Source organism: Narcine bancroftii, chromosome 11, assembly GCF_036971445.1.
Source record: "Narcine bancroftii isolate sNarBan1 chromosome 11, sNarBan1.hap1, whole genome shotgun sequence".
Classification (NCBI taxonomy): Eukaryota; Metazoa; Chordata; class Chondrichthyes; order Torpediniformes; family Narcinidae; genus Narcine; species Narcine bancroftii.
This window is the reverse complement of record NC_091479.1, coordinates 7,726,882-7,749,605: the sequence shown is the minus strand read 5'-3', so window position 1 is coordinate 7,749,605 and position 22,724 is coordinate 7,726,882. Positions and strand designations below refer to the sequence as shown.

The 22,724-nt window shown below is 40.4% G+C and overlaps 1 protein-coding gene across 1 annotated transcript in view; it reads right to left on the bottom strand.

The window, feature by feature from the left end:
* Window positions 1-22,724, bottom strand: part of vps33b (VPS33B late endosome and lysosome associated) — a 42,690-nt gene that overhangs the window by 783 nt on the left and 19,183 nt on the right. The window contains exons 13-21 of the mRNA XM_069902230.1: window positions 22,206-22,296; window positions 19,698-19,772; window positions 18,542-18,606; window positions 10,399-10,453; window positions 8,768-8,814; window positions 5,248-5,380; window positions 3,892-3,965; window positions 3,320-3,421; window positions 2,373-2,448 (exon numbers count right to left, since the gene is read on the bottom strand). Coding sequence (XP_069758331.1) covers window positions 2,373-2,448; window positions 3,320-3,421; window positions 3,892-3,965; window positions 5,248-5,380; window positions 8,768-8,814; window positions 10,399-10,453; window positions 18,542-18,606; window positions 19,698-19,772; window positions 22,206-22,296 — 718 coding nt within the window. The remainder of the gene's footprint in view (window positions 1-2,372; window positions 2,449-3,319; window positions 3,422-3,891; window positions 3,966-5,247; window positions 5,381-8,767; window positions 8,815-10,398; window positions 10,454-18,541; window positions 18,607-19,697; window positions 19,773-22,205; window positions 22,297-22,724) is intronic.

Here is a 22,724-nt window from a genome sequence, read left to right as displayed (position 1 = left end):
TACCCGCATACATATCAATCGTGATCATTTTAACTCTCATTACCCGTCTTCCTCCCTCAGTCTATTTTTGTAATTGTTCTGCAAATTTTCGTGCTTCTTCTGGATCCGAGAATAGTCTGTTTTGTTGTCCTGGAATAAATATTTTCAATACCGCTGGATGCTTTAGTATAAATTTATACCCTTTCTTCCATAAAATCACCTTTGCTGTATTGAACTCTTTTCTCTTCTTTAGGAGTTCAAAACTTATATCTGGATAAATGAAGATTTTTTGCCCTTTATACTCCAGTGGTTTGTTGCCCTCTCTTACTTTTTCCATTGCCTTCTCCAGTACCTTTTCTCTTGTAGTATATCTTAGGAATTTTACTACAATAGATCTTGGTTTTTGTTGTGGTTGTGGTTTAGAGGCCAATACTCTATGTGCCCTTTCTATTTCCATTTCTTGCTGTAGTTCTGGACATCCTAGGGTCTTAGGGATCCACTCTTTTATAAACTCCCTCATATTCTTGCCTTCTTCATCTTCCTTAAGGCCCACTATCTTTATGTTATTTCTTCTGTTATGGTTTTCCATTGTATCTATTTTTTGAGCTAGTAGTTCTTGTGTCTCTTTAGTTTTTTTATTAGATTTCTCCAATTTCATTTTTAAGTCTTCTACCTCCATTTCTGCTGCTACTGCCCGCTCTTCCATCTTGTCCATTTTCTTTCCCATTTCTGTTAAGGTCATCTCCATTTTATTTATTTTCTCTTCTGTGTTGTTTATTCTTTTTCTTAAATCCTTAAATTCCTGTGTTTGCCATTCTTTAAATGACTCCATGTATCCTTTAATAAGAGAAAGTACCTTCTTTATCTTGCCTTTCTTTTCTTCTTCTATTTCCCTGTACTCTTCCTCTTCTTCTTCCTCTGGGTTGACCATCTGTTGTTTCTTTGGTGCCCTTTCCTCCTCTTCTTTCTTGTTTCTATTGTCTTCTGTGGTCTCTTCTTGCTGCAGGTGTTCTGCAGCTGTCGTTGCCGGCTGTGGAGATCGACTCCCCAGCTGGTCCCCCCTCCCGTCGGTGTGTTTTTTTTCATGCGCGGTTGCGCACTTTTACTCGGCTCAGCGAGCCATTTTTGTAGTCCATTATTTACCGACCTGAGGGAGCGGGTTTCTCTCTCCGCAGCGGGCCTCTTCAGACAGGTAAGGCCTTCACCTTTTTCCTCCTTTGTCTTCTCTTCCTCTCTTCTTACCGTTGCTTTCGATTTTTCTTTTTTTGTCGCCATCTTCTTTCCACCTTTATACTCACTTTTCTGTAACTTTTATTTCTGTGCCTTTGTGTTTTCCTTTGTTTTTCCCGACTTTTCTGGAGAGGGCTGGAGTTCACCGTCCAGCCACTACTCCATCACGTGACTCCTCCGGTGGTGAGGATCCTTGATGATTACTGCTGCTCTCCAATGGCAGCGTTCCCTAAAGATGTTCTTGATGATGGGGAGGGCTTTGCCTGTGATGTCCTGGGATGTGTCCACCACTTTTTGCAGGGCTTTAAGCTCAGGGGCATTGGTGTTCCCATACCAGACCATGATGCGGTTGGTCAGCACACTTTGCACCACACCTCTGTCGAAATTTGCCAGGGTTTCCAATCTACAGGAGCCTGAGGACACACATTCAACATTACAAAAACAGCTCCTGCCCCTCTGCCATCAGATTTATGAACGGACGATGAACCTATGAACCTATTTATTGTTTTTAAATCTTATATTTATGGAATTGTAATTTATACTAGTTTTGTATCTTTCTATACAACACTACTGCCGCAGAACAACAGATTTTGTGACACATGTTCATGACCAATAAAACCTGATTCTGTAGTTTCCTGCCCACCACAACTGTGACAAGATTTCTAATCACAGTTAATTAACTGAATTTAATTTCCTCAGAATCGATGGGTTCAAGATCATGACAAATTAGTTGTCAAGACCTCTGATTGCCTTTCCACTAACCTAATCAGTTCCACATTTTTTGGAGGATGAGGGAAAGTTCTTTACTTCACATCAGAATCGCCTGACACCCAGCCCTCTTCAACATCCCAAGAAAGTATGCAGTGCTTCATGTAAGCCTCAACTCCACAAGGTTCCAAGGTCACCCGTCACTGCTCCAATGACGCCGTGTGTGAGCCGCGTCCGAGAGCTGCCATAGGTTATGTGCAGTGGTATCCCTTCAAGCCATCTGCTATCCACAAAAGCCAATTTATGTTGGCTTTGATGATGCTCATTCGTAAAGAGTAGCGCCAAGAGAGGAGCTGGGAGGTATGTATTAATGCCCAAAGGCACACAGTGGCAGCTCTACAAAGGAATGGGCCAAAATCAACACAGCTGGCTGGCTAACCTTTTCAAACACTTACCTATAGAGACAAATTCACTGCAGTTTAGTAACCGCGACACTTCCTCCATTCCTGTCCAGCCGTCTCGCTCCAGTACCTGACGACAGAAGGGTGTTAAATCTGAAGAACAATCACAGAGGGGTAGCCACCAACACCCACATTTGTGCCATACGTGGATCATAGAAGATGGCCCAAAGAAACAATATGAACCGAGGGAAGGACTAATGAACTATTGCGAACTGGAGAATGAGAATCAATGCAAGTTCCAAAAAAGATGGTGTCTCTTGGAGATGAGCAGGGATAGAGGAAGATGGAGGAATGTCCAGCAGAGCGCGGGAGAAAAGGTGTGGTTTATTTTGAGTAGGTTGGAGATGGAGAGGGTGGGCAATATTGGAATAATAAACAGAAGTACTGGGTTTCTGAACTGAGCCAGAATCACTCAGGTGTGATAGTTCAATGAAGCAAAATATAGTCAGAGATAAACACAAACTAATTTTAATTTATTTACAACATGGTAAAAGCCAATTCTGCCCATTTAAACCCTTGCCACTCAATTAAATCAGTCTGGTTCAGAACAAACAAAGAAATGCATTTCAAAAGGCAAAGCTTTGAATGAATTGATTAAATAGGACATGGTTTCATAGTTTAGCCCTTCTACATGTGCAATATTAGATAGGTTTGTTCTCTTCACTGTTTATGAATTTAGACATACAGCATGGTAACAGGCCATTCTGGCCCATGAGCCCGTGCCCCCCAATTAACCTACAACTCATCGGGACATTTCGAATGGTGGGAGGAAACCGGCGCCCCCAGGGAAAGCCCACGCAGACACAGGGGGAACGTACAAACTCCTTCCTGACAGTGCGGAATTCGAACCCCAGTCCCGATCACTGGCTCTGTAAGAGCGTTACGCTAACCGCTATGCCATTTAGATGCATGAACCATGAAGGGAAATTACAATTACATACCTGTTCTATTATCTTACAGCTCAATGGAACATATGCACCACTAAATACATAGGCCATGTCTCGTGGAAACTTCAGATCATATTCTTCTTCTGAGCGAGGTATCTGTCAAGAGATGGTAGTTGACCCTGAACACTCCAATATGGAAAACAATATATAGTGTCAGTGTCATGATGGATGGAATATATTTTACTGTGTGCAACTACAACTGTACATCGGGACACATTCATTTAAAAATGCCAGATTGCCACACTGCACAGATTGAGTTGGGACAATTTGAAAATATCGAAGAACTTAAAGGGAAAAAGCTATCTGTGCAATCCATCCCATTCATACTCGTGGAGTTGCCATTTTCCTAGCAGTGAGGCCAATCTATCTTTAGCAAAATGCATCTCGTTGCAGCCCATGAATAAAACTCAGTGACTCCATTACAACCCAGCCAAGGGTAAGGGGTGCTGGAGCGAGCAATCACTTTAAAGTATATCATCTAATTCAAGAAAGACCCATCTGCTGTGTGTGTACATTTGGTTTACTGCATTCTCCCAAAGCACCAGCCTATTTGTTTGGTTCCTTACCAGGTTCAGCCGCTTGCTAAAAGCCCTGAAATGGCTTTTCCTGGCCAGAGATGAGAAGGCGTCAGTCAGCTTTCCTGAAAACAAGTGATTTTGTACTTTTGTGAATTGTATAAAACCACAATCCAGAGAGCCTGATCATAAACAAGAGTGTCCGGGTCACTCAGTATGAGAGGTCCTGAACACATTGCCCAGTAACACGGGTAAGTACGGTGGCCCAGAACTTCACAGCCAAGGAGGTCAAAAATCCAGGGAGTACATCTATTTTCTCTTCAACAAAATCAGAGCTCCAAAGGCTACATTTCCTGCCCAGTTGCCCGGTGGCAAATGGAATTTAATGTAGAAAAGTGTGGAGGTCTTGCCCTTCAGTAAGAGAAATTTAAAGGCAGACCAATCTAAATGGAAACAGATTGCAGACCAGCAAGATGAAGAATAATAGAATGTAGGACAATACAGCACAGCAACAGGTCCTTCAGCCCAGATGTCTGTGCTGACCATGACCAAATCAAACTAAAACTCTCTGCACATGATAAATACCCCTCTGCCCCCTTCATAGTCACGTGTTGATCGAGAAGCCTCTTAAATGCTATTTTCTATCCGTTTACACCTACCCATTAAAAATAAAAATTGATGTGCATTTTCTTTAAACCTCCTCCTGCTCTTCACTGTAAACACACTTCTTCCAGTGCGTGAGACATTCACCCACGGAAAAAGGTTCTGACTGCCAACCCTAGCAATAACTCTCATAATTTCATAAACGGCTCTCAGATCACCCCTCAGTCTTCTACACTCCAGAATGAACAGTCTCTCCCCATAACCCATACTAAACCAGGCAACATCTTGTTAAACCTCTTCTGGACCCTCTCCAAAGCCTTCACATCCTTCCTGTAATGAAGCTTCCTGTAATTCCAGTTACCCCCTCTCAGTCTGTGGCTATAAATTTAGACATGCAGCACGGTAACAGGCCCTTTCAGCCCACGAGCCCGTGCCACCCAATTACACCATTTGACTTACAACTTAAAGGGTGGGAGGAAACTGGAGCACCCAGAGTAAACCCAAGCAGACACGGGAGAAGGTACAAACTCCTTACAGGTGGCGGCACTGTAACACCACTGCGCTAACTACTAGGCTAATAATTCCGCCCAACTACAGAAGGTACAGTATTCAGCCACGTGCTCCACCTGTTGAGGCCCTGAGTTGCAGTGTCACATCAGTTACTGGAGAAAAGAAATCGTTTTGCATCTCCCCAGCAGTCTTTAAAAAAAATTACTACCTTCAATTTCTTCTTCTTATCCAGGTTGGGGAAAAGTAAACAGAGAATTTCCCACAACATTCATGGCGAGCACTTTGGCTCCTTACCAACTGCCTTGTCTGTGACAAGCTTCCCCATGGTGCTCTCCACTACAGTCAGTACTTCTCCGGGTTGCTGCTCTGTCAGCATTCCGATTTGTTTCAGGTTGGCGAAAGTCAGCATGTGCTCATACCCATAGCTCTGAGAATACACACAAGCCGAGTTATGGATTAGAACGGCAAATATAACAGTGGCCAGTCAAAAGGAAATGGGTATGAGATGAAATTATGTTCATCAGTAACAAAAGCAAGATAAACAAATCAATAACTTCTCTGAAGCTTGATGGCAATACTTACCACTGTACAATTGGATTAAATGGTCACTACCTGACACAAAAGTCACATCCTAAAAGTTCTCCAACACAGGCCAATTTACAAAATCAAGGTTCATTAATTTATATGAGTGAGCTGGTGTACATTTCCACCACATCAATAATGGATAGAAGCGGAGGTCAGATGTGGAGTTACTCACCATTTGCTCCAATTGCATTATGACTGGATTGTGTATCAGATTACAATGTATGTTCATTTCATAACTGTTTCGACAATGTATCAATCAATCACAGCTTCTGGTTTGGGTGTCAATTTCATTCAATGCTTATTCTGTTAGTTAAGTGAATGGAGATGCCTATTGAGTGAAATGTAATGCTGTGTTAATAGCATGTACAGTCACCAGTTCCACGTGGTTCTGACAACTGTAATTTCAGCCTTGCACCAAGCTGGTGATTGGAATCAGAATATTTTACACTATTTTTCTGCATGGGAGTATCCAGTGGGATTAAGGCATATCCCATCTACTCGCCAAGGAACACAAGAAAAAGGAGCAGGAGTCGGCCATCTGGTCCGTCGAACATGCTCTGCCAATCAATGAGATCATGGCTGATCTGTTGACAGGATCATCTCCACCTACCTGCCTTTTCCCCACATCCCTTAATTCCCGTACTATGTAGAAATCTATCCAACCTTGATTTAAATATATTCACTGAGGTCGCCGCCACGGCTTCAATGGGCAGTGAAATCCACAGATTCCCCACCCTCTGGGAAAAGCAGTTCTTCCTCATCTCCTCCTAAATCTACTGCTGTGAACCTTGAAGCCTTGTCCTAGTTTTGGTCTGCCCCAGCAATGGTAACAACTTACCTTCCCCTATCTTACCTACCTTCTATAACGTTATACATTTCTATAAGATCGCCTCTCATTCTTCTAAATTTCAGTGAGTACAGTCCCAGACGACTCAATCTTCCCTCATACGCTAACCCTCTCATCTCTGGAAGGACAAATGTACCCCAGAGAGTGACTGCCTGAGAGCCTGCCTTCTTTTTCCAACTCTTCCTCTCTATTTTTCTCACTTCTTTTCCTCTTTCCCTCCCCTCGTCCCTTTCTCAGTCTCTCTCTCTCTCTCTCTCTCTCTCTCTCTACCTTCTCCTCTCCCCAATTTCCATTACCACAGATTTTCTTCATATGGTTGAAAGGATCCTTTAAAAGGTGATTAAAAAAAAAGTCAATCTATCTCATTTTTTTGCAGATGTATCTCCTCATTGTAATAAATGCAATAATGGAGATACAGGTGCCTAACCTTTTATCTGGGATCGACGGGTCAAGACACCTGCCGTTGTTCAGAATTTTCTGGATTTCAGAATAATTTTGATTTCCGTCTCTTTAAGCTCACCAAAGTCACGCTGCCATCTCTCTCCTCACCCCACTTGCCCATCTGAGTCAAGCTGCCATCTCCCCACCTCGCCCGCCCGTCTTGCTGTCATCTCCCCCCTCGCCGTCCAAGTTGCACTCCTGGCTCTATCCCCCCTTACAAGCGTTGCTCTGCCATCTCCCCATACCTCGCCCGCCCAATTCACGCTGCCGTCTCTCCCCCTCACCTGTCTGAGTTGTGTTGCTGTCTTTCCCCCCTTGCCCGCCCGAGTTGCTCTGCCGTCTCCCTCTCTCCTCCCTCGCCCTCTGCTGTCCCAATGCCAGAATGGCTCCCTTCTTGGTTCTCCTGTGCTGGCACTGGGACAGCAGTTTCAGCTGCATGGGGGATTATGGGTAGTGACGACAGCCATTGAGTTGCCACTGGATTGACTGAAAGCACCGTGATGCTGCAATTTGGAGGCACTTATAAGATAGGGGAATGTGACGGGATACACGGGAGTTGAGTGAGCGTCGTGTTGGGTCATGTTTGGTGCCAAACTCCATCTTTGATGAGCAGATGTCATCTACTGAGAAAAGTGCCAGTTTTTGGAAATCTGGATAAAAGGTTAGGCACCTGTACTTCATTAATTCATGTTTCGGACATATCAGAATCTTGCGAAATATTGGATTAAAGTATTTCAAACTTTCTCTGCACTTTTTTAAAAACATTTTTATTAATTTGATAAGAGAAATATTACAAGTATATATTGTTTAGATATTAATTAATTATATAGGTTTTGTATAATGCAATGCAGAATATGAGTCAAATATGAATTATACATTGTCCCTTTTTAAAGTTAATTTTAAACCAAATCCCTTATTTGATATTGTTGGAGAATGACAATGTTAGCGACATCTGAGCTGCATGTATTAGCTTTATTTCTCTTCTGGCTTGGCAGGCAGAGTTGCTGAGATGGAGGGACATTATCCCACCTAATCCTGCTCAATGGCTCTGTGACGTCACATCACGTTTAAACTTAAGAGAAGATTAGACACTCAATTTCTGATTTTTGAATGTAAATTTTCAAACTCTGTGGGGACCCATTTTGAGTGACTTTTATAATCCTTGATTTGTTATGAAGGTAGAAACGTTGACTAATGAAGTTATTGGGTCTTTCTTCTCTTTCTTTTTGGCCAAACAACTTCTTTCTTGGTCGTGGGTTTAGATTTTCATTTTTTTTATATAATATATCAATACAATATAATCTGTTTGATTAAAATGTGGGGAACCTTGGATGAAATGACAGGATTTAAGTGTAATACATCCTTTTGTATTTTAACTTACATCCATATGTACTCTGTATTTTTGGACTGTATTTCTCACTCAACCCATAGCACCAAAGGAGGTCAGCGGAGAGCAATCTTATCTCTCAAGTCAGAATCAGGAAAGAGGTATCGGTGCCACAAGACTCGCACCCCCAGGTTCAGGAACAGCTGCTCCCCTTCCACTACCAGACCCCTCAACAACAAACTCAATCAGGGATTCAATTTTGCACTTTATTGATTTTTTTTTTCTCTCTCTGTTTTGCAGTCAGTTTGATTATATTTCTTTATTTGTTTACATGTGTACGTTAAGTCAGGTTTTCTTTTCACTGCCAATAAGTGGTAATTCTGCCTTGCCCACAGGAAAAAGAATCCCAGGGTTGTATGTACTCTGACAATAAATCTGAATCTGAGATTTCTGGGTTAAAGTCTCCCTCCAGAGACCAGAGCAGGTTGAAAATGCCTGTGGAACAATTGCAGGAACAAGACCCACTGAAAACCTTCCAACGTTGCCCACTCCTAAAGTTGGAAGAGTTCACACCCACGTATGCAACTGTAATGGTAATGTTTTTCTCTGCTTACCTGCAGATACTGTGTTTTTAACGATCGATAATCTTTGGAAATCAGACCTGTGGGGTAATACGAATGCACAAGAAAATGATCAGAAAAGAACTGGCATTACTGAAATTCTCATTCAAGGTGTGGCAATATACAGCAATCTCTGAAATGTTACTCTCTCGCCTCAAAGGGTAATTACTGACAATATCCATTTCTGTAACAGTAGAGAATTTAAAGGACATTTTTAGAATTCTAATGAGTTGTACAATGATTTGAGATTGTCTGATCTTGGAAGCTTAGCAGGCTCAGGACTGGTCAGTACTTGGAGGGGAGATGGACAAAGTGGAAACTCTCTGTCTGTCTAACAGTAGACAAAAGTTAAAGAATTTCATGTGTTACATTCTAAATGTATTATTACGTGACAATGTGTTTGATAAATATGTGTATGACTTTACACAAACTGAGAATAATTGGTAAAAGGGATAAAAAGATCTATTTTAAGAATGAACCAAGTTGTCGTGTATTACAAGCTCCTGTTTCATTTAGAGTGGGTATAACTTTAAGGGCCAATATTCACAGCTGTAGAAAGACTGGGTGGCAACAGCTAGTACCCAAATTTGCTACTTTAGAGAGGAGAAAGAACATTTGTTGTTGTTTCCAGTGACACAGGTGGTGTGAGAGTCATGTGCGTGGAATACTGAAGGAACAGCATATTATGGACCAGCAGCCATCTCATCAAACATGGAGCAGGAATGACTCTGTGAGATAATGGACAATTCAGCTGATCCTCCCTGTCAGGAAAAGGAGAATTACTGCATTGGACCATGGCCCAAAGAAAGATCACTTCGATTGACCCCTGCCTGGGTTTTGGAATAATTGTGGAAGTCACGCGTTTCATTTCCCCAACGCAAGGAAAGGGGAGTTGTGGCAACCATTCACACGAAAGGATATTTCTCTGGAAGCAACTCGACAAGGATTCGCGAGTTTACAGCAGTCTGGTCACTCAGTCTCTCCCATCTCCTTCATGATTACTTCTATGCATCAGTTTATAAGTTAACAATGGATTTCTAAGACTGAACTTTGGAATGAGTTTCCAGAATTGTGCCTAAGCTGTAATGGTTTAGGTATCTCACTCTCACACACACACACACACACACACACACACACACACACACACACACACACACACACACAGAGAGTTGGCTTTAACTAATGTGTTATTAGTTATTAATAAATATAGTGTTTTAAAGGAAAAACCACTACCTTAGTGAATTTTCATTGCTCCTGGTCTGCGATGTAACACATGGCATAAGAAAAAGGTGCACGTTGTATTTCCCCTCGAGTTCAATCCCTGATTCTACAAGATCACCAGGCTTCACTTTTCTACTCAATCTCCCCATCAGAAAACCTCCTTCTCATCTGCTACACTGACAACCCCAGGACGTGAGTGAAGGCGGTCCCAGGAAGTAAGAAGGGGGAGATTGAAGGTTAGAAGAGAAGGTGTCAGGATCAGAGGGCTGAGGGAGAGAAAGTGGGCAGGATTAGGTGTGCTTGATCCTATGCGTGTTTGCATGTGCACTTAGAGAAAGCATACATGCATCTTAGCTCAAGTATCCCCAGTCATGGAACAACCTAATATTAGAAGGTTGACTCACCACTTTCAGTTAACGAAAGTAGACACATCAGCCGAAGGCTCTCATAGGGAGAAATCTGTCAAGTCAGAAAAGAGCAGATACATGCAGGCTAATGTTGGAATGCAAGCTTTATAATGCAAAATACCGAGATCAAAAGTTTGTCATTTCCCAACAAAGATTTTGTTTCCTTCCTTGAAGGCATACTGGCTATGTGGCTCATACTTATATGAGACTTTTTCCAATCACTGTGCTTCAGGGACACTTAGATGGGTACTTAAATAGGCAAGATGAGGAAGGAGATGTCCGAGTACAGACAAATGGGTTCAGATGGGTACAAAGCTCAGTGTGGTTATGATGGGCCATGTATCTCTCCAGTGAACATAAGGCATCTGATATATTGGCTGAAAGAAAATCACAGCCTGGCTCTGGTCTCACCTTTTGTGGGGGGGAAAAAAAACACTTGCCAGTTGTGATGGCCAGTTAACCAATTTTAAGCCTTTTTTCCACTGGCATCCCATTTAATTGGCAATGCAGTGTCCCAGGATAGGAAGCGATTTGTGCTGTTTTCACTGGGCCACTGACTGCTTTTCCACTGAACACAACTCATCCCTAGGGATCGGAAAGTCTACCTTCAGATGGAATGGAATGGATGGAACTTGCCCTTTTTCCACTGGTTTAATCAGCTGATGCCAGGGATATGAGTAGGCGTAGAGGCCATCAATCTCCAGTGTAAAATTTTATCAATTGATGCCAGCATGCTGTCTGCTTTCATTTCTCACTGGAAACTGTCCCAGTTAATTCGCTGTTGATTCATGGGATAGTGTGCCAGTGGAAAAGGGGTTATTGACAACTCATGACAGAAATCTAAGAGTTTCCCCCATCTCCATTAAACAAGTGGTGAATCAGGGAAAATTTTGGGTGGCATGGGACCAGGGTTCGAATCTCGTTTTGTCTTTACGGAGTTTGCATGTTCTCCCCGTATCTGCATGAGTTTTCCCTTGGAGCTCCGGTTTTCTACCACTGTTTGAAATATACCCGGGGTGTAGGTCAACTAGGTGTAATTGGGGCAGCACAAGTTTGTGGGCCGAAATGGTCCTGTTAACCACGAAGTGCATCTAAATTTTAAGAATTGCTATCGAAGTCTTCGTGCTCCCTCCAAAGGTAGTCTTGACAGAAATTACAGATAGACCATGAACAAGACCTTATAACTATTTTAGATAGAAATCGGGCAGGTTTTCCCTTCCATGGGTTGAGAGTTTTCAAGATTATTTTATTGTCATGTAACAAAACAAAATTTAATATTATATGACCCTGCCTTTAGTCTGCCAGAATAAGCAATAAATTAGACTACTCCTAATTTGTACAATACTGAGAAATGATCATCAACATCTGTGTGTTAATACCAACCTCAAAAAATGTGCATGGTTGGTGGATTAATGGGTGTAATTGGGTGACTTGGGTTTCAAAGGGGCAGAATTGCCTTTTTCTCTGTTGAAAGGAAATTTAAAAATATAGTTTTACTGTGCCTCAAATGTAAAATGTCCAGAACTAGTGCCTGTTCAGAGGAGTCACGTGATGGAGTAGTGGCCGGACGGTGAACTCCAGCCCTCTCCAGAAAAGTCGGGAAAAACAAAGAAAAACACAAAGGCACAGAAATACAAGTTAAAGAAAAGTGAGTATAAAGGTGGAAAGAAGATGGAGACAAAAGGAGAAAAATCAAAATCAACGGAAAGAAGAGAGGAAGAGAAGACAACGGAGGAAAAAGGTGAAGGCCTTACCTGTCCGAAGAGGCCCGCTGTGGAGAGAGGACCCCACTACCTCAGGTCGGTAGAAAAAGAACTACAACAATGGCTCACAGAGCCGAGTAAAAGTGCGCAACCGCGCATGCGCGACTCCTCGCGCATGCAAAAAAACACACCGACGGGAGGGGGGACCAGCTGGGGAGTCGATCTCCACAGCCGGCAACGACAGCTGCAGAACACCTGCAGCAAGAAGAGACCACAGAAGACAATGGAAACAAGAAAGAAGAAGAGGAAAGGGCATCAAAGAAACAACAGATGGCCAACCCAGAGAAAGAAGAAGAGGAAGAATACAGTGAAATAGATAAAGGGAAAGGCAAGGTAAAGGATATACTTGATCTTGTTAGAGGATACATGGAGTCATTTAAAGAATGGCAAACACAGGAATTCAATGATTTAAGAAAAAGAATAAACAACACAGAAAAGAAAATAAATAAAATGGATATGACCTTAACAGAAATGGGGAAAAAAATGGACAAGATGGAAGAACGGGCAATAGCAGCAGAAATGGAGGTAGAAGACTTAAAAAAGAAATTGGAGGAATCTAATAAAAAAACTAAAGAGACACAAGAATTACTAGCCCAAAAAATAGATATAATGGAAAATTATAACAGAAGAAATAACATAAAGATAGTGGGCCTTAAGGAAGATGAAGAAGGCAAGAATATGAGGGAGTTTATAAAAGAATGGATCCCTAAGGCCCTAGGATGTCCAGAACTACAGCAAGAAATGGAAATAGAAAGGGCACATAGAGCATTGGCCCCTAAACCACAACCACAACAAAAACCAAGATCTATTGTAGTAAAATTCCTAAGATATACTACAAGAGAAAAGGTACTGGAGAAGACAATGGAAAAAGTAAGAGAGGGCAACAAACCACTGGAGTATAAAGGGCAAAAAATCTTCATTTATCCAGATATAAGCTTTGAACTCCTAAAGAAGAGAAAAGAGTTCAATACAGCAAAAGCGATTTTATGGAAGAAAGGATATAAATTTACACTGAAGCATCCTGCGGTATTGAAAATATTTATTCCAGGACAACAAAACAGACTGTTCTCGGATCCAGAAGAAGCACGAAAATTTGCAGAACAATTACAAAAATAGACTGAGGGATGAAGACGGGTAATGAGAGCAAAAATGATCACGATTGATATGTATGTGGGTAAAGACAAAAATAGACTGAGGGATGAAGACGGGTAATGAGGGTAAAAATGACCACAATTGATATGTATGCGGGTAAAGAGGTATAAGAGTGAATAGAGACAATGGGCATACGTGAAAGTATCTGTAATTAGAGGAAAACATGGATAGTATAGATAAGAATTAATAAGGGAAGGTAAGGGAATAGAGAGAATAAGGAGGGAATTAAAAGAGTGACCTTTGTGACATATAAAAAGTGAAATCTTTTCTGGGGGGGGCTGGGTGGGGGAAAAGAGCGGTCACTGCAAAATCAGTTGACGCTTGCGAGTGGATTCGCAAATCCAAATGGAGAAGGGAGATGTGGTTGTCCGACAAGGGATAAAGGACAACTCAGGAGGGGAAGGGGAGATTGGGGATAAAGAAGATAGAAATAGGAGAATAAGGAAAATGTTGGATGTTGTAAGAATGTTGTCTGGTAAAGAGTTGAAAATAAGAAAACAGAAATGGAAAAGGAGGAAAGGTAATGATGGAAAAACGGAAAGAGAAGATAAACAAAATATAAAATGGCTACGCTGAAGTATATGACTCTAAATATTAATGGAATACATAACCAAATTAAAAGGAAGAAACTACTAAATTTACTGAAAAAGGAAAAAATAGATATAGCATTTGTCCAAGAAACACACTTAACTGAATTGGAGCACAAGAAATTAAAGAGAGATTGGGTAGGACATGTAACAGCAGCATCGTATAATTCAAAAGCAAGAGGAGTGGCTATATTAATTAGCAAAAATGTGCCATTTAAAATAGAAGAGGAAATAATAGATCCAGCAGGGAGATATGTTATGATAAAATGCCAGATATATTCGGAGCTTTGGAATCTACTTAATATATATTCACCTAACGAAGAAGATCAAAAGTTTATGCAAGATATCTTTTTGAAGGTAGCTAATACACAAGGGAACATACTAATAGGAGGGGATTTCAATCTGAATTTGGATCCAAATATGGATAAAACGGGGAAAAAAATTAACAGGAAGAACAAAGTAACCAAATTTATAATTAAATCAATGCAAGAAATGAAACTTGTGGACATATGGAGGAAACAAAACCCAAAAGAAAAGGAATACTCATACTACTCGACTAGACATAAAACATACTCAAGGATAGACCTATTCCTGTTATCAGCCCACATTCAAGGGAGAGTTAGGAAAACGGAATATAAAGCTAGACTATTATCGGACCACTCACCCCTGTTATTGGCAATAGAGCTAGAGGACATCCCTCCAAGAATGTATAGATGGAGATTAAACCCCATGCTACTTAAAAGACAGGATTTTAGAGAATTTATTGAAAAACAATTAAAAATGTACTTTGAAGTAAATACGGAATCAGTGGAAGATAAGTTTATACTATGGGACGCAATGAAAGCATTCATTAGAGGACAAATAATAAGTTATGCAACCAAGATGAAGAAGGACTATAATCAGGAAACAGAGCAGTTGGAAAGGGAAATAATAAACATAGAAAAAAAATTAGCAAAAAAGGAAGATACAACCAAAAGAAGAGAATTGGCGGATAAAAAAATAAAATATGAAACATTACAAACATATAAGGTGGAGAAGAATATAATGAAGACAAAACAGAAATATTATGAACTAGGTGAAAAAACACACAAAATCTTAGCATGGCAGCTTAAGACAGAGCAAACTAAGAAAATGGTATTGGCAACAAGGAAAAAAGACAAACAAATTACATATAATCCAAAAGAAATTAAGGAAAACTTCAGAGAATTCTATGAACAATTATACCGAACCGAAAACGAAGGGAAAGAAGGGAAAATAGATGAATTTTTGACTAAAATTGAACTACCAAAACTACAAATAGAGGAACAAAATAAATTAACAGAACCATTTGGAACAGTAGAAATACAAGAGATAATAAAAAATTTACCAAATAATAAGACACCAGGAGAGGATGGACTCCCAATAGAATTCTACAAAACATTTAAAGATCTAATAATACCGCCCCTCCTGGATGTAATCAACCAGATCGATGAGACACAAAACTTACCAGATTCATGTAAAACAGCAATAATTACAGTGATACTAAAACAAGGGAAAGATCCACTCTCACCAGCGTCATATAGACCAATATCTCTGCTAAACACAGATTATAAGATAATAGCTAAACTATTAGCAAACAGATTAGCAGAACAGGTACCGAAAATGGTAAATTTAGACCAAACTGGATTTATCAAAAAAAGACGCACAACAGACAATATTTGTAAATTTATTAACTTAATTCATGCAGTAGAAGGAAATAAAACACCGGCAGTAGCAGTTGCTTTAGACGCAGAGAAGGCCTTCGACAGAGTAGAATGGAATTACTTGTTCAAAGTATTGCAAAAATTCAGTTTACCGGAGAAGTATATTAATTGGATTAAAGCATTATATGAGGGACCGTTAGCAAAAGTGACAGTAAATGGACATGTATCAAAGCAATTTAACTTAAGCAGGTCAACGCGGCAGGGATGCCCACTATCACCATTATTGTTTGCGCTAGCTATAGAACCACTAGCAGAATCGATAAGAATAGATAATAATATAAAAGGAATAAAAATAAAAGACAGGGAATATAAAATCAGTCTATTTGCAGATGATGTGATAGTGTACTTAACAGAACCAGAACTATCAATAAAAGAACTATATAAGAAATTGAAGGAATATGGAGAAGTGTCGGGATACAAGATAAACGTAAATAAAAGTGAAGCAATGCCTATGAATAACGCGGATTTCTCAAAATTTAAGGAGGAATCCCCATTCAGATGGCAAACGCAGGCAATAAGATACCTAGGTGTGCAAATAAACAAAAATCTAGGCCAATTATATAAACTCAATTACAATCCACTAATGAAAAAATTACAGGACGATTTAGAGCATTGGAAAGAGCTACCACTAACACTGATAGGAAGGATAAACTGTATTAAAATGAACATTTTTCCAAGGATACTATACTTATTTCAGGCATTGCCAATACAACTGACAGAAAAATTCTTCAAAGAGTTAAAGAAAATAATAAGGAGATTTTTATGGAGAGGGGGGAAACCGAGGATAGCACTAGATAAATTAACAGAATGGTATAAACAAGGAGGCTTACAATTGCCAAACTTCAAAAATTATTATAGAGCCGCACAATTAAGGTACCTATCAGATTTTTATCAAACAAGGGAAAAACCAGACTGGACGAGACTAGAATTAGATAAAATAGGGGAAAAGATACCTGAACACATATTATATAAATGGGACGAAAAATTGGTACAACATAGAACTTCTCCAGTATTACACCATCTCCTCAATATATGGAAGAAGATTCATGTAGAAAGAAATAAAATAAATTATCAAATACCAAAACTAATATTGACGCAAAATAAGCTACTCCCTTTTACAATAGACAACCTTTCCTTTAGAAAATGGGAAAAAAAAGGGATTAAAAGAATAGAAAATTGTTTTTCAGGAAGTAGATTCTTATCCTTTGAACAAATGAGAGATAAGTACAATATAACTGGAGATACAGCACTGGCATATTACCAACTGAGATCCTACTTGAAAGATAAATTAGGAAGCAATTTGAGTTTACCAGAGGGAAGTAACCTTGAATATGTGATTACAGATACAATGTTAATCAAAAGATTTATAACAAATATGTATATCAAACTGCAAGAAAAGGAGAATGAGGAAACAAATGGTAAAACTAAACAAAAATGGGAACAAGATTTAAATATAAAGATAAAGAAGGAAACATGGGAGAAATTATGTTCTGGAACGATGAGAAATACAATAAATACGAGGCTGCGTATGATACAATATAATTGGTTACACAGACTATACATTACACCGCAAAAGTTAAATAAATGGGACCCAACAGTATCTGATAGATGTTTTCGATGTAAAAAAGAAAGGGGAACAACAATTCATGCAATCTGGACATGTGAGAGAGTAGAAAAATTTTGGGATGATCTCAATCAGATATTAAATAAAATAACAGAAAACAATATACCAAAGAATCCAGAGATCTTTCTCCTAAGTAACATAAAATATAAAGAATTTGGAATTGACTTGGAAGATGCACAAAAAAGATTTGTCAAGATAGCCCTAGCCGTAGCAAAAAAATGTATTATGTCAACCTGGAAATTGGAAGATAATTTGAAAATACAACAATGGTATATAGAAATGAATAAATGTATTCCATTAGAAAAAATAACATATAGTTTAAGAAATAATATTGAAATATTCGAACAAGTATGGGAGCCTTACATTAAATACAATAGCGAAAACCTACCGGGAACAAACATTACCTAAGTTGATGGAAGGAGAAGAAAAGAAAAGAATGGACTCAGTAGAATTTCTGGTGTATTTTTGTTGAATGACAACATTGTCTGACTGAATTAATGCAACCTAGATTGTATACCTAAAATGGCTGAGAGATGGATGAGAGGGGGGGGTGGGGGGGTGGCTTGGGAGGAGGGAGGGGGGGGGGGGAGAAAAATTCACTGTAAATGTGTGGAAAAGAAAAAGTGTATATCATGGCTATTGTGATTTATGGTGTGAAAAATAAAAAATTTAAATTAAAAAAAAAAAACAAAAAACTAGTGCCTGTTCTGATATCTTTGCAAATTTCTTCACAAAATGATTACTTACAATTGTACATATGCATCACATTCGTCCCATACATAACCAATAAAACATTACAGCACAGAAACAGGCCCTTCAGCCCTTCTCATCTGTGCTGAACTATTATTCTTCTCAGTCCCACTGACCTGCACCCAGTCCACAGCCCTCCATACCCCTCCCATCCACATTCTTCTTGAATGTGAAAATTGAGCCCACATTCACCACTTCATTTGGCGACTCGTTCCACACCCCCACTGAAGAAGTTCCCCTAAATTTTTCCACGTTCACCCTTAACGCATGTCCTCAATGGAAAAAGCCTATCTCCATTTACTCTGTCTATAACCCTACCACCCAAGCACAATTCATTTTTTATCAGAAGTATTTGCTCTGTCCTTCCAAGTGACTGTGAAAGAGGACACCTCTTAAGGTAAACCTGCAACCTGCCTAACTTAGTACCTCCTGAGCTGTAAAACAGACTAAGCCCAGTAGTTCACCCCATTTGTCTCAACTGGTGACAGAGTAATCTCAAACCACATGCACTGGTACACGTACCTGCCTGTTAATGTGCTCCTCAATACAGCTGATGCTCTCTCTGATCTCGAACCCTTCCAACAGTGCTAAGGAGGAGAAGTCAGTCAGTGAACAGAACGTAAACTGAAACTACTCTAATAAACTAGTCAATAACACTCAAATGATCCTTAGGAACATGTGTTCAAATAATAATTTCCAGGAAAACAACACATGACCAAAGGTTCGCACAATCATCTGGTTAGCTCCCAAACTGTTTTTTGGTATCTAATTTTTGGATCTGAGCTTTCCTGCAAATCCCTTTGGGAAAAAAGGCACTCTTGACAACAAAATATGGCACTCGGTGGTGGGGGGTGGGGTTTGAAGAGAAAATTTAACATCATCAGTGGAATTTTACCAATCTGTATATTCTGACAATTCTTGCAAATACTTAGCAAAATCTTTTCCCTTTGCAAATAGATTTTCATGAAATACTTCAACAGGATGACACTCTTCAGAAGAGAGCCCGAGAGTACGAAATGGATAAATGTATTCCATTGGGAAAAAAAAATATTATTTAAAAAATAAGGTCACAGTATTCGAACAAATTTGGGAACCGTCCATGGAACACAACAGAGAGGGCCTATCGCGGACCTCCGCCCCCTAAAATGATAGAATGAGAAGAAGACGAAATGAACTGACCCAGTGTGTAAAACTAGATGACACAATTTTCTTGTTTATTTTCATTGTGTGATGACCTTGTTTAATGGTTTTATTGTATTGTATATGTTGACCGTGAAATGGGTTTGGAGGGTGGTGGGAAGGGGGGAGAGAAGGTGGGGGGGGGGAGAAAAAGGGGAGAAAATGCCACTGTGTATATTTAAGAGGTGAAATGTTTGATTGATATGGTTCACAGTGTGAAAAAAAAAATTTAAAAAAAAACAGGATGTGATGGAATTGTGCAGACTTGGTACCACTTCGTCCAAGCTATTCTTCCCGAGAAACTCCAGTGTGAAAACTGTCCAGTCCAGTTCCAGCCTTCAGGCTTTTCAAATCCCAGTTATAATGGCTGTTTCCTCACCTACTCTTCATCTGCCAGTCGACTTGGGACTTCACCCATATTCCTTCACGCACACTGGAAGTCTGACCTGCAATGAACACAGGCTGCCCCCCCCCCCACCCACCCCCGTTTGAAACGTACCATGCTCAGACTTCAGCAGCTCCTGAAAGTCCTGCTTCGTTTTCTTCTTCATAATTGACTCGCACGCTCCAATGTCTGAGGAAATGGAATACAAGTGTTAATCAGCGGATCCACAACATCAACTGTTACTTTTTGGGGGGGGCTGGAAGTGTTGGGGATTATTTAATAGCCAGAATAGACAATAGACAATAGGAGCTGGAGTAGGCCATTTGGCCCATCGGGCCAGCACCGCCATTTTAGATCATGGCTGATCATTACCATCAGTACCCCTTTCCAGCCTTATCCCCATAACCGTTACCCACAAGAGTCTTATCTAACTCTCTTGTTATTCCCAATGAACCTTGAATCAAAGAATTGTATGTGTAGAATCATCACCTCCACCTCGATACACTGCATTCCACATTACTAAGATATTTTATTCCACATTCTACTGCAGTTTACTTTAAAATCTGTATTTGGAGGAATCTACCTACAGTCGAGTCCTCCATCCCCACACTTGTTTGTTGAATGTCTTGCATTTTACACAATTTATTGGAAAGTAATGTCTCTGAAATGATGTTACTCTATCTGTCCGGTTTCTCACTCGATTAAATACTGTCACATTTCCTAGCTTACAGCTCAGCACACAATTGGAAATGGCAGTTCAAGAAATAGCTTGCATTTCTATTTCTCTAGGCGTACCAAATCACCGGTCTTGGCCACAGTCACCCCACCCAGCCTCAATTCATCGAGCCCGGTCTCGGGACCTCGCGCCCAGCCCCAAAGTTCAAGCTCAAATTTATTATTATCATACAATTGTACAACTGGACGAAACAGCGTTCTTCGGTCCTTGGTGTAAAAACATGCAAACACATATCAGAATCAGAATTTACTGTCATGAACAAGTCACAAAATTTGTTGTTTTGTGACAGCATCACAGGGCAAACATTTATATAAAGCACCTTATAAAATAAATAATGCACGAAAAGTCAAAGTAAAGCAGTGGTTCAATGATCATTCCAGGAATCTGATGGCAGAGGGGAAGACGCGGTCTTTGTGCCGCTGAATGCTCGTCTTTAGGCTCCTGTACCTTTTTCCTGAGTGATGGCCTGTGTGGTGGGGGTCCTTGAGGATAGAGGCTGCTTTTTTAAAACACCGCCTCTTGTCCTTGATGGAGTGAAGTCTGGTGCCTGTGATGTCACAGGCTGAGTTGAAAACCTTCTGGAGTTTTTCCCTTGTCCTGAGCATGGGCACCACCGTACCAGGCAGTGATGCAACCAGCCAGCATGCTCTCCACGGTCCACCTGTAGAAGTTTTTTGAGCATCTTTTGTGACCTACCGAATCTCCTCAAACACCTCACAAAGTATAACACCTAGCGAGCCTTCTTCATGATTACATCAACATAGAGGCTACAGGAAAGATCCCCGAAGATATTGAAACCCAGGTATTTGAAATTCTTGACCCTCTCTACTACTGAGTCCTAGAGCTAGAGATATAGCACACATATCTAAATGCGATTTATATGCAGAAGATACATAAAATTCAAGGAATTTTGTTCAATAATAGTAGATTCTTAGAGGGATTGAATGAGCAGTTCATTAGTCATTCAGCATTCTCACTGCCTGTGGGATGAAGCTGATCCTCAGCCTGGAAGTTCTGGCTCTTGTACTCCTGTATGACTTTCCTGATGGGAGCAGCTGTGTGCGGGGTGGAAGGGGTCCTCAATGATTTTGTTAGCACTATTCAGACAACGATTCCAGTAGATCACGTCGATAGGGGTGGGGTGGTAGGGAGACTCCTGTGATCCTCTCTGCCACTCTTATAGTCCTGTGGATTGACCTCCCATCCATTTCTCTGTAGCAACCGTACCACACAGGGATGCAGCCGGCCAGGACGCTCTCAATAGTGCACCTGCAGAAAGTCATCAGGATCGTGGCTGGTAGCCTTGCCTGCTTCAGTCTTTGGTAGTGCCATCACTGTTGCACCTTCCTGAGAAGTGAGGAGAGATTATGTGTCCAGGATAGGTCACTAGTTAAATGGAGTAAATCACTTTAACCAGCCCGAATCACTTCAAATGACTTCTGGAACAAAGGCAAACCTGTCACCATTTTTGAACAAGCAGGTCCTGCTATTATAAGTGGTATAGATGACCAACCAAGACTGTTTTGATGGTTTTGACCACTGGAACACCTTGCTCATTTTTTAAACTTGTGCTTTGAGACCTCTAAAACATTAAAGCACCTTAGACAGCATTAAAAGCCGGGCCTAATTTTATGTTCTGTTTACACAGGACTGAACCTGCAATCTTTATACATTAGAAGCCCTAAATTCTGGACTGCTCAGAGATTGGGTCGGTTCATATTTTCAGGATTCTTGGGCTGTACTTTTAAAATTCAAGGAGGAATAAAGAAGAGATGAACAGGTAAATTTTGATAGGTTATTCATTAGCAAATACAGCATGCTTCATTTATCAAAACATCTGTGGCTTTTACGCATGCACGCACACAAAGGCCCACTTGGGTACTTACGAAGACTCAACAATCGATGCTCTTGCTTCAAGCTCTTTAGTTCTTGAGACACAAAATCCTTCATTTGTTGAATGTTCATTCCCTGCCGTTTCTGTGTGGAACAACAGATCAAGCTCATTCACAACCTGATCTACCACCTCTTTTCCCTTTCCCAATTTGTTATCACCTCTTCTGACAGAGCTTTTCCTTGCTGGGATAAAACTCACACACATCTGTTGTGTCTCACTGATACTCCCTTCTAGGTTGACAACAACTTCATTTTAAATCCTTTTTCTTTGTTTTCAAATCTTATCCACCTCCCAAATCTTTAATTCTAATCTCTTCCTGATAAAAGAAATATTAAACGACCCATCCCACCATCTCCATCCTCCCATTAAGAGATTCATGAGTGTGAGAGCACATACCACCAGATTTGAGGACAGTTTTTCCTACGGTTATGACTTGTGAATGAACCACATACTAGCAAAATTATACTGCTTTGCACAGTTCTCAATAATCTCTCTCTGAAACTGCACTCTG